This window comes from Cydia fagiglandana, chromosome 5 (assembly GCF_963556715.1).
Source record: "Cydia fagiglandana chromosome 5, ilCydFagi1.1, whole genome shotgun sequence".
Lineage (NCBI taxonomy): Eukaryota > Metazoa > Arthropoda > Insecta > Lepidoptera > Tortricidae > Cydia > Cydia fagiglandana.
Window position 1 is genome coordinate 9,852,816 of NC_085936.1, and position 13,046 is coordinate 9,865,861.

Genomic DNA, 13,046 nt, shown 5'->3' on the forward strand with positions numbered 1-13,046 from the left:
CATGCATAAATCGTTCATTTTACCTGTGGACACTGTCGGTATTTAAAGAACTACTAACGATAGACTACTATCGTGAACTTAAAAAAATGCATTTTAGGGTTCCGTAAAAGGAAAAAACGGAACCCTTATAGGATCACTCGTGCGTCTGTATGTCCGTCTGTCACAGCCTATTTTCTCCGAAACTACTAGACCAATTAAGTTGAAATTTTGTACAGATAATAAGGCCAAAATCTGGAAAATGTCCACATATAGAGCACTTGCCCCTACATTTAGGTAGTCGGAATTTTACCAAAAATAGCATGCGATTTTTTGTAAGGTCTATGGAACCCTTTCCATACTCCTGTATGGAAGTACTCCTGTACTGCAGATTCTATCAAATATTATTTTCCAATAAAAATCAAATTGCAAGATAGAAAAGTCTATTTTCATTCAATAACAGTTATTGAACATGGTAAAATGACTTGTTTTGGTTTTCAGTAGTTTCTCAATAGTGGCGCTAGTTTGTAAGTGTTGTTAAAGCCGCCACCACATCACCTCTGTGCTCCCGTAATGTTCTCTCTGCTAGTGTCCGGGAGATTTCCATTTCCTTTACCTGCAAAAGGAATTTACTGTAAGGAAAGCTAATTGGTTTAAGGCTTTAGGGGCATGGCCTAGCTCAAACAAATTACAGAGTACAGTAGTTTTTGTATAAGGAACAAACTGCTCAGACGCAATGGACTGAACTGCTATGCTATATAGAATATCTAAGTAGTGTAGTGTTAAATAGTAATAAGTACAGTAAGGTTGTTTTTGGTAGACTTGTACAAATAAAATAAATTAGATTTGAACCCTATGCTATAGTTCGTTTTTTTTAGCGTTAGAAAGAACTTGCAAGAAGGTAAGCGATGCTGACATGTCTTTTAATTGAAATACGATTCTTAAAATTCTAAAACTATTACTTCTGAAAGCAGATGAATATAAATGATCGTATTAGATTCATAATTGTTACATATTTGCCGTAACTTATTTTTAAAATGTGTTTTTCAATTAAAAGACACATCAAGATTGTTTACCTAATTTCTAATGCTAAAAAAAACGAACTTTACATCTCTCCTGCTAATAAATAATAAACAGCTTTCACTTACAATTAATTCTATGTCATCCTTTTTAACTGACACTTTTTGTAGTTCTTTCTCTTTTTCAAGACGTTCCGCTGCCTCCTTGTTCCTCCTGTCGCCGATTAAAGAAAGAGCCTGGAAAGCATAAGAATAATCATATTCGCAAGCATCCAAGTGGAATCTTTAGGTTGGTCTTGACATAACCTCAAAATGTTTGTTCATATTGAAATATTGACTTCTACTCACGCCAGATATATCCTGTGAGGAAATTTCTTTTTCTTCGGCATAATCCGTCACTTTTTCTAGGTCTGCAACTCCACTATCATGTTTTGCAGTTTTCTTCTGGGTCTTGTCTTTATCGTGCTGAATATCGTCTGTATCTCCGTTGATTTCTTCGTCTGCCATTGTGTCTTATTGATAAATTACAATATGTGAAAGGTTCTGAGTATTTGTAATTGTGCACATCAAATCATCGCAATAAGTGGTCACTGTTTTCACATCCAAGTCCAAAGTAAATCAAGTACAGAATCGCGAAAATGAAATGATTGAAATGAATGAACATTAGAGAAGAGTACGTTAGGAAACCTGATTAATTTACTCAGAGTCTATCCAAAACATTTATTACTAAGAGAGAAAGTTATACTGTCGATGTCGCTTTATATGTCCAGATATGATCATGCAGTAAGTCTGCAAGTTAATTTAAGTAAATATTTTATTTATTGTTGATCACAGAGTAAAAGCTTATTTCTTATGGTCCAAAAAAATAACTTTTATTTGATATCTGAACGCTCCCGGACGCTAGTGTGTTTCAGCTACCAGTAAAACAGCCGAGCCACAGATTGAATTCTTTAGTAACGTCATGCGCGTTTTTAATGATAAATGAAGTATAACAAAGAAAAAAAAAACGAATTTGTCACTGTCAGTAGAAAAAGGCGCGAAATGTAAATATTTTATTGGAGTTGTTTAAATAAATACTTAGGTATAATAAAACTACAGATTATTTTATGTTTACGTAATTAATTATTGTCTTAAAATTTTGGGTCACCAGTGGCCCATTTTATAAAGCTACAAGTTACAATTTACAAGCGGAAGTCTCTTTCTAACCCCATGTTTTAGAACGAGACTTCCGCTTGTAAATTGTAACTTGTAGCTTTATAAAATAGGCCACAGAAGTATACAATACAAAAGTGCGTGCCTGTCGAAAATTAAACGGGCCATATTTATTGTAAAACATTGTAATAGGTAGGTACACGTGCGAATAGCTAATTTGCAACTCGTGCCGAATTTCTTACTATGTACCTAGTGTACCTACCTATCGTACATAACTATTATTGCACACCTCAATGAAAGAATAAAAATTAGAAAATAATATTCAAATTTAATAGAGCTGCAATACAAATTTAATAGAGGCGGTCTTATCTATAAAGCTTCTTACAGACAGACAACCTTGAGGTAGCAGGAAGTTGGGAATTAATCTACCTACCTGCCTACAGTAAAAAAAATAAGTAAACGGCGATAAAATAAATGCTTATTGGAATATAAATTTTTGACAAAATAAGAAATATAATTATATAAAATTTCAAAGTGATTTATTATAGGTATTATTTATTAAACTATGTATAAATAACTTCTCTATATTAAATATACATTTGAGGGCTTGGAGGTAGTGTTTCTTCCTCTTTTCTTTCAGGGCTGTAAGGCGGCGGAGGTACACTGCTGTCGTGTATCTGAAATGCAAATAGAATTATCACTGTTTTAAACCGTACTAAATTAATTTTGATATATGTAATAACCTAACCTAAGATAGGTAATACCTACAAATACCACTTTTTATTGTGCTGTGTAATTGTGCATTTCAGTAGAATTTATCAAGTAAAGACCTACTCGTAAATGTATGACGTTCTTAACTGGACCTTTAGCTAATTATGAATACCTAACTAGGGGTCATCCATTAATTACATCACACGTTTAGGGGGAGGGAGGGGGTCAAGAAAATGTGACATATTGTGACATGGGGGAGGGGGGAGACACAAACTTTGTGACGTCACATTAACTTCATCAGTAACCAAAAATTTATTTAAATTATTTTATTCGCTGTACATTTAAATAACAAGTTTTTAAAACGATAATCGTTTTTATTCATTTAATTTTCTTTCCTAAGCAGTTTTGGGTTATAAAATTACTAATATTTATATCGTCAAAAATATTTTGATAAAATATTAATAATACTTAGGTACTTACTTAATTCGATTTGGCGATTTCGTAGAAAAAATGTGACGTCACACTAGGGGGGAGCGGTTTGCCAAATGTGACCAAGTGTGACAAGGACGGGGGGGGTCAAAAAACCTAGAAATTCGTGTGACGTAATTAATGGATGACCCCCTACTATTATAATGCGTATAGGTACGAGTACATGTGTAGGTACTTACGAATCCTGCGTTCAAAAATGCAACTGCTGGATACACTGATGACCCAGCTGGCGCTGTTCGCGAGTACCTGAAATTCATACAATTTCATACATTTTAATATTTACTTAGTTGATAATCTGGATTAAAACTACTACATTAAATATTATTACTACATTATCTCGACACAACTAAAACAAAAAACAAAATGATCCAGCCTCAGCTTCTGATTGTAATAGGCATGTATAAATTGTACCAATTGTATAATAGGTATGTTATGACTCTGATCTGGATTTGTTATGAATATGATCTGTGAGATGTAAAAAGATGAAGAAATGTCACTGTTGAGAGCTGACAGATCATATCTATCATCAAATTCATAACCTGAGGGTCTACCGCGAACCACGTTCAAAGTGTTGCCTCCCTATCACACTTACGTGCAAATTTACAAATGCGACAGAGAGGCAACACGTCGAACGTGGTTCGCGGTAGGCCCGCTGTTATTACAATCAGAATAAGCCCCCTAAGCTCATAACGGTTTCCCGTCCAAAATTGAGCAGCGCAAGTTTTGAACTACGCCCCCCGGACCTACACCAAAAATATACGGTCCTGAGGGCTTACCGGTTTCGGTGTTTTAACACCAATTTGCGAACTTCGATTTTCGCGGTTATAGCCCTGATCTTACCTAGGTGGCGCATCTCTTAGTCTTTCCTCGACATATACTTGCAGGCTTCCGACGGATAGCCGACTTCTACTGCTGGATGGCCTAGAATGACAAAAAAATAATAACGTAATATTAGGTCAATAAAATTGTTTTTTTTTCGAAAAATTAATTCCCAGCAAGCTGGAAATTGTTTTATAACCTCATTTAGGTCTAAATGCGTGTAATCCAAAAAAACTGAAACTTCGGGTTCGCCAAAAATCCCAATTTCGGTCGGACACAATACTCTGTATCGTTAGGTATTTAAAAAAGAGAAAACAAAATCTACCCTCAAATGACTTCTTATCTAAGCCAGTTGACGATAGATGAAAAAAAAAAACATTACATGGTCAAATAATGTAGGTTAAAGTTCAAAGTAGGTGGTAGTCCAGTGGCCTATTTTATAAAGCTACAAGTTACAATTTACAAGCGGAAGTCTCGTTCTAACACATAGGGTTAGAAAGAGACTTCCGCTTGTAAATTGTAACTTGTAACACATAGGGTTAGAAAGAGACTTCCGCTTGTAAATTGTAACTTGTAGCTTTATAAAATAGGCCACAGGTGGTTTTGTATTTGGTTGGTCAATCAATAAATGTTATAACTCATATTAGGTAACTACCCGAAAATGTACAAATTATTTGCTTTCATTTATTTAAGTACCTAAAGATACAGAGCATAGTCTAATAAAACATGGTCTTCTCTTCCCAGAGTGACACAAGCCTACGTCACAATAACATGGCCGCTATATATAGCGCTAGCGCATATTATCATATAGCGCTGTCGCATGATGACGTAGGCTTGTGTCAGCACAGAATAAATAATAGTACTACCGTACAGAAAGGAAACTTCCTAGAAAACCGAAGTTTGACAGCGGTTCAGGGTCGAATCATGCTCTCCCTTTCTAACATATGGCACTATCCCTTTCGGCTATTTAGGGTTATCAAAATTCAAGTGATTATTTTATCTGTGGTCGTGCACGCAAAAGGAAGTCAAGTGGTGCCAACCCTAAAAATTGCTCGGAGCAATGCTGAGCCGAGCGGAGCCGAGTTTGGCCGAAGTCAGGAGTTTCGCACCCCTGGTGTCAGTCAGGTGACCTAGAAAAGGCGGGAAGAGAGTACCAGGCGGAGTATATTATTATACCATGATACAGAGTATAGCCGATACATAGGTACCTCAAGTTGGTTGCAGCACACAGTTTGTACAGAAGCACGAATGTTGCGATAATACCCAGCACCAGCGCCGTAGCCATAACCACCTGGGTTATGGAGATCAGCAGTATTTGATCCAGGGAGTCTCTGAAACGAAAGCACGTAATATTATTAATAGTGTCATGAAAAAGGGTTTTATTAGGACGGTAACTACTATCAGCCAAGTTGTACTGTGCTTGTTTGTCACTGGCTCCTCTACAGCTACACTATCGGCGATGTAGAGGACATACTCGACAGTCCTCGTCAGTCATCGTCTATCATCGCCTGCGACCGTGATTTGGTTTTTGGGGACACAAAAGGAATCGCCGGGCGGATGCTACTACAAGCGATAGTGTGGATGGTTGAACGATGATATTGCCGATGATAGACGATGATAGGTATCAACGATCGCCGATATAGTGTAGAGGAGCCATCACAATTTCGCCATCAAATATATTGGAGCGACCAAAGTGTCGCAAATATCTGACAAAGCCTCATTATCAAGACATTAAGAGCCCTTCAACGTGCACAGTAGCGCCACAGCTAAATAATTGTGATTATTTAAATTTAACGAAAGATATTGAAAAAAGGGAGCCGCTACGTACTGTACTGTGTATTTAAGGACCTTTTGAATACATCAGACTAGTTTTTATGTTGCTGGATTCGTCAATCTATGCGTCTAAAGTTAAAACGGCCGTTTTTGTTTTGAGTTCCTAGATCGACGAAACCAGCAACACAAAAACTAGTTTGATGTATTCAAAAGGTACTTAAATACACAATACAGTACGTAGCTGCCCCCTTTTTTCAATATCTTTCGTTAAATTTAAATAACCACGATTACCGTAACATCGGGGTACTTTAGCCCAAGGGGGTAACTTTGTCTCAAAACGAAAAAAAGATTTAACTTCCCGTCACGCTGCACGTCAGGACCTATCGATGTATTTCGCGCTATTCATCGATAGATGACCGTATGGGGCGGTGGGTAGAAACAGTTTCACGTTAACAACGCTGATTGGTCAGTCCATAATTTCGGTCACAAGTTGTTACCTATATACTACGCGATTTTATAATGTGCAAACTTTTTCTCGAAACAAAGAAAGCAAATAAGTTTAAGTGTTTGATTGTTATTAATCGTAACAGATATGTATCTAGGATCCTAATGTGATATAAATCATAGAATTTAAGACATTATTGTGAGAAGTATATGTTATTGAAAATCAAAGTATTCTTTGGCTATGGTTTTCGGGTTTCTTTGACCCATGGGTAAACATTTCCTTCACAGAGAGCAGCGACGCAGATATTAGTCTCGCTTCATCTACTGAAGCTCTCATAACGGCACGAAATCAATCTGATAACTAAGAAGACAATTTACTATTGACGCAGGTTATAAATCACGATCCCAGGAACAGCAGCCTGTGGTTCATCCTGTGCTCCAGCACAGCACTTTGTCTCTTTGCACAGGCTCAGGTTTCAAAGACAGATTCTCTGGATTGTAATGGAATTAATGAAAACAAAGATAAAGAACATCTGCCGCATAAGTTTAATATCTTATATAATGATTATCAATTTTTAAGACTGATTTGTTACAGTCGACTGTTAACTAGGTGCCTACCTAGTAAAATAATTCTATACGAAAACTATTTTTTCATATGATAATTATAGTTATGCACGTTAACTATTTCTAATGATTATGATGGATAAGTTTAGAAGGTTTTCTGATTGTTTTGGCAAAGTTTTTATTAAAAAAATCATGTTTAATAGATTTATTACTTTGTGTTGATTAGTTTGCTTTTTTACTGTAATAAAAACAAATGAATCTTACTACTATGTCCTTATTTGATATACATGTGTATTGTGTAATAAATCTAAATAGCTTTCTTTGCGCTTTTATTGCAAACCGTTACGTTGTACTCAATGAAAAGTCGAGGGCCAAAGAAACCCGCTTCAAAGTGCAACTTTGGCTCAAACTTTGCGAAAAATTAAAAAATATTTAGAGGTTGATTTATTAAGTTTTACGTATGTGCATGAGTTGATTATACCCACAGTTAAATACCTATGACTATAAAAGTGTCATAATACGATTAAAATTGAAGTGCTCAAACGAATAGTAAAAAGTATCTTGATTTTGGGACAAAGTACCCCGATGTTACGGTATTTAGCTGTGGCGCTGTGTGCACGTTGAAGGGCTCTTAAAGCATGCAAGGTCTGATATTATTGAGCATCTTATTCTTTCCAATTATATCTGATGGCGGCTGTATCTATAGGTACTGTATAGGTATGTAGAAGTAGGTATCGTTAGTGATACCAAAAATAATAAATAGATAAATAGTATAGAGGGGTCCTGTCTTAGTAAATTTTGTAGTCACAGTAAATTTACTGCCATCTATCGACACACGACTAAAACTCAAAATGAAAACGTATAAAATGATCAAAAAAATGTATAAATATGGATAAATGATTTAATTATTTTTATATCATTATGATCCATGTTCATTCACTGATATCTACGTGTTAAAATTGTTAAATATGAAACGGTGTCGTCACGCCATCTAGCCGAGCATAGGCTAATGATGTGTGCGACATCTATTCGAGAACGACTTTTTCTTGATTTCCGAGGCACGTTTTTTCCTTAGACTTTATTCGTCTTATACGAAGTTACATACATTTTTGGTGATACTGACCTGCAAATCCAATTGTCAAGAGGGTCATAGCAACGCTGACAGACCCCCTGAAAGCACTGCAGGCTACCATTGCCCTGTGAATTACAGCATGGCCCGTAACATTTTTCCATGTATCCTGTAAAATTATTTAATTTATTACTTACATTAGTTTTGGTTTCACCATTACATGTAGAGTCGGACTACGTTAAGTTTTCATGTCAATAGCTACGTCAAGTACCTATGGCATTCCCATGGGATATGTATGTGTCACTGCCCGGAGTCGGTGAAAACTTTCCGTGGTCTTACCCTAAGTACCTGTATGTAAATCGTTACTAAAAAGTGACATCATATATTTATTTATTTATTTAGTAGAGAGGTGAAACTCATTTATTGTACAATAAACGTAATATAAAATGAATATAAAACTAAAATTAACTACAACTTAAAACTAGTAGAACTTGATCATTAACGGAAGCCTAGAAGTCCCGATTTAAGATTAACCAGCGAGCAATGGAGCGCATCATACTTGGAGACTGGAGTCCGCAGAACCGATCGGGTCAGGAACACCGAACTGCGCTCCCAAACTGGTAGATATAGTAGATGTGGGTGTTAAGGCCGCCAAGCTTAGGTGGGATTGGGCGGGACACGTCTGCCGAAGGCACTCGGATAAGTGCACCAAACCGTGATATTGAATGCGAAGTGAATATTATATATAAATAGAATTTTAAATTTTGAATATACTTAGATTAGTCTTTGATAATTCATAGAAAAACAATTCCCCTGTAATACTATACAGTGTCAAAGAGATAAGCAAGTAGGTACACCTATTCTCGTTCGCGTGTGAACAACAGATCAGATGCTACGTTAATTTACTCTTTCTTAATCCTGGTAATGATTCTTGTTATTGTTTATGATCAATTACTTAATTAGTTAATTTGTGTGCCTATGCGGATACTTCGAATATTTCGATGCATTCAGTGGATACGTGAGTTTTGTTTTAATTTCTGCAATGAGAGCAGGTGGGTACTTAACATGTATAATGCTTCGTTACGTAATTTTTCATGAGAACGTGTTCGATTATTTAAATGCAGTCGGTTTATTACGACTTCATATAACGACCCATTAAAGCAAGACATGAAAGATTCTTATTCATTTTAATATGAATGTGTATCTCGTAGTTTCAACTGCGGTTTCCGCGGGCTTTATTTAAGAATGTGAATAAGACTACCTATCACAATCACATTGAAAATATAATGATTCTATTATTATATTAATATAGGACACCTTTGTTATATACTTAAATACATTTATCATCAATAATAATATGTACATATTCGATATAAAATAACTTATTAAAATAAACTAAAACTACAAACAAAATAAAATTAATACTAAAATTTACCTATAAAATAAAAAACCTAATTATAAAAAGAATACCCCCTCTTGGTAGGTCCGCCTGTGGCATGGTACCCATGACGCTGGCGGCGTTTCCTCGCTGAACCGCCAGGGCGATTCGTTGCGAGAAATACGCGCCAGCTCTGGGGTCCCCTGTGGCGTCAATCAGCCGCCCCGACAGGGCCCTCACAAAGGCCTGCATGTCGGCTGACCAAGGGCCCAGTGTCTCTACCGATTCTATAAGTTCGCTCGCTTAACCTTTTCACCGCCACGTCAATGAAGTAATAGTAGTAGTAGTCATCAACGCCAAGTCAAAAATTGCACGTAGACAACCCGTATCAACTCACCCAACTACCAACCCTACTTACCCAACTCATTGCACGAAATGACCTGACTTGTACAGGGCTATAACCGCGAAAATAGAAGTTCGGAAATTGCGGGGATCTTTCTCTTTTACTCCAATGACGGCGTAATTAGTGACAAAAAAAATTCCCAGAAATTTGCGAATTTCGGTTTTCGCTGTAGCCCCTCAGTACCTCACAGCGACCGTACAAGGGTGGTGGCAGATCACTGCATGGCAGATTAACAAATTCGACCTTCGTTTTAATTTGTTTTTAAATATTTGCTTCTGAATAAGCTCAGAACGAAATATAAAACATACTATTTTTTATGTCTATTTTTATGTTATGACGTGAAAGATAAAATGCAGCAGAGATATGACATATGACTGAATTCCATTGTCACGATAAACTGGGGGTATAATAAAGTCTGTTCGCGGCAATATATATTGATAATTAATTCCGATTGCAGATTATCTACAATAAAATATAATTAGCAAATCATAGATGCAATCAATCAATCTGAACATACATCATGCCTACCTTAAAGCCATTGAATTGTGACAGTGTTTTTATAAGAATCGGCATTCAGCATCAACCAATTAGATTGTAGTATACGTCCTAATAATGATTATGTATTTGCTTTCTAATTAGGATTTCAGTACAAAATAACATGTACGATGGAAGTAAGTAGGTATATAAGTACCTATATACTCTACTCGCTTTCTCTGTGTATTCAAATGCCTAAAGTATACTTTCTACACAGTTGCCAGGCGCAAGCCATGCTTCCCGCAAACGTGACCTTGCTGGTTTCCAGCTGTGTAGTGGTTTGCCATCAAACCTATTGCTGGCGACGAACCACACCAACAGAGGTCACCTTAACGTCTAGAAGGACATTAACCCTTTATCGGGTCAGATAAGAATCAATCGCACATTAAAATCAAGCCTCATGTAGATAGCTACAGCTGTAGCCTACTACTACCTACCTAAAAAAAGTTAAGAAATACACAAATGATGGAGGTACTGGCTGGTTATTTTAGCCAAAAGCCATCACCATCAACTTTTATTAATTTACCACTATTTACCAAATTAAGACGACCACTAGCACCAGCTGAGTCGGGACCATTTCGTGACTAATTATGTAGTAGTAGTAGTAAAACACTTTATTGTACAAAAAACAAAACAAAACAGGAAAAATAACATTCGTCATTAGTACAAAGGCTGTTGTTGAAGGTTGTTGTTGTTGTTGTGTTGTTATGTTGTTGTGTTACTTGTTGTTTTCTTTTATTTTATGTCACGAATAAACGCTCTCTATTCTATTCTATTCTAACTTACCTGGGCATTTGACGCAGGCAGTTTGTGCTGGGTTAGGTATATAACCAGCCGCGCAGTAGCATCTATCGCCTATGCACTGGTATTCTTTGCCTGTGCAGCGTGAGATCGTGCATTGTTCTGGAAGTAATTTCATTTATATTGCACACTTCACGTATACGGCGCAATAGACTTGGCCAGACACTTAACAAACTATTTTATGGAAACTTTTCCATAATAAGAATAACGCATTTTCAAAGAGGAAAATTCAGCTAAGTATATGTTTTTCCACTTATTATTGATACACATACTGAGGCTTTTACTTATGGTAAGAAGTTATTATGATTGACTATGGACTGCTTGAAGGTTTAGCTACTTAGCTGCGAGCCTTGTATTATTATATTGTATAAGTGAGTAAAAATTAAATGCTAATTAGTTTAAGTCCCATAATTATTTTACAAGCACATATACATAATCTACCGCACATCCAAAATACCAATCGCCAGTTATGTGACCAGTATTTGTTTAAGTACCTATAGTTTTGGCTTTTATGCTGATAATTTTATTAGTGTACAAAAGCAAAAAGTTAGTCCTGTTTGAAAAAAGTATCGGACCCTAATTACCTAGCAGGGTAAACCAAAAGGACTAAAATGCGTTAATTAGCTATTTATATATAATGTAACATCTTTAAGCATTTACAACCTATCACTAGAGGGCCTTTTATTGATATAATATGTGATTATAGGTCCTTGACTTTGCTTTTCCACTACTTTCTATTAAGATAAAACTCCTCAGGAAGTAATGTGTCTCGGTTTGCTGATATGATAATACCTACTGTACTTGTTATTTATTTACCTTCACTGTCACTAAACTCGGCACACACTAACACTATCAAACTTAATAAGAATATCACCGTCGCCCATGTATTATTCATTATTATTTTGCGTATAACAGTCACATTATTTGGGCATTATTGTTAAAAATAACCGTGAACGATAGATGCGTTAACGCTTCGTATGTAAACCAATATGGCATTTTGTTAGTGGGTAAGAGTGTGATATGTTATCAGAGATTTGCTGAGTCAAGTGATATGTAGAGCTGGCTTATAATTAAACACACTCAGTGTATCCAATACGAAAAACCAGTATAGATTAATCTTTGGCTTAGTATATTTGTTTAGATTTCGAAGGTACGATTATGTTGGTTTGTTTGTAAGGCGATGTGCTTGGTTGGTCGTAGGAATAGGCGTGTTGTTATCGCTTCGCGTCACTCATTAGTACGACATCATAGATTGGCAGAAGCCTTGGTGTGAAGTATTGGCGGTAAATAGGAGCATGGTTAAATGGCGTCAATGTTGGTTGACGCTTTTAGGTATTTTTTTGGTGGTTCCGACATCTTTCACGCAGTGAACACAGCTAACATCAGGAATTTCGACGAATACGTCGATCTGCCATAGGTATTATTTACGAGTCATACGCGAAATGGCGGCGAAAGGGATGAGTATTATAGGTAGTCCATCTAGCGGCGCATTCTTGCAAAGCTACTGCACATAATTTTGTCACCTCGACATTTAAAGACTTGGCACGAAACTCCAAAGCACGAGGTTTGGGTATAGTATAGCAGCTTCTAATCAAATTATCATTATGAATGAATTGGCAAGTCCATTCGCTCTTGCACCGTTGCACTATTTGCACGGCGAATTAACTAACCTTGAAGTGTATTCGAACTTTCAGAATAGAATCTTAATTTTTTGAATTATTTTATGTTTGTGTGTTATAATGGCTCGCACCAATACATAGGTCTTTACCTATGCAAATATATTAACTAAATAAAAAATTTAGATGAGATTCTTAAAGTTCGAAATGGTCTTCTTCTTCTTCTTACTATGTTGGGTTAATTAACGATTTGCATCGTGCTCTGGCGAGGAGTGTTTACATTAATTTAGTCTATTAA

General features: G+C 36.2%; 2 protein-coding genes across 2 annotated transcripts; both read right to left on the reverse strand.

The window, feature by feature from the left end:
- Positions 1-402: 402 nt before the first annotated feature.
- On the reverse strand, positions 403-1,629 carry LOC134664814 (huntingtin-interacting protein K). Its single transcript, XM_063521551.1, has 3 exons — positions 1,344-1,629; positions 1,125-1,232; positions 403-592 (listed from the first exon to the last, which is right to left on the reverse strand). The coding sequence occupies exons 1-3, from the start codon at positions 1,500-1,502 to the stop codon at positions 497-499; spliced, it is 363 nt and encodes a 120-aa protein (XP_063377621.1). The 5' UTR covers positions 1,503-1,629; the 3' UTR covers positions 403-496.
- A 1,086-nt stretch (positions 1,630-2,715) lies between these two features.
- Positions 2,716-12,166, reverse strand: LOC134664442 (uncharacterized). The gene is made up of 7 exons (XM_063521101.1): positions 11,949-12,166; positions 11,118-11,234; positions 8,071-8,185; positions 5,375-5,497; positions 4,188-4,268; positions 3,527-3,593; positions 2,716-2,824 (listed from the first exon to the last, which is right to left on the reverse strand). Exons 1-7 carry the CDS (start codon positions 12,025-12,027, stop codon positions 2,735-2,737), a joined length of 672 nt encoding a protein of 223 aa, XP_063377171.1. The 5' UTR covers positions 12,028-12,166; the 3' UTR covers positions 2,716-2,734.
- Positions 12,167-13,046: the final 880 nt, after the last annotated feature.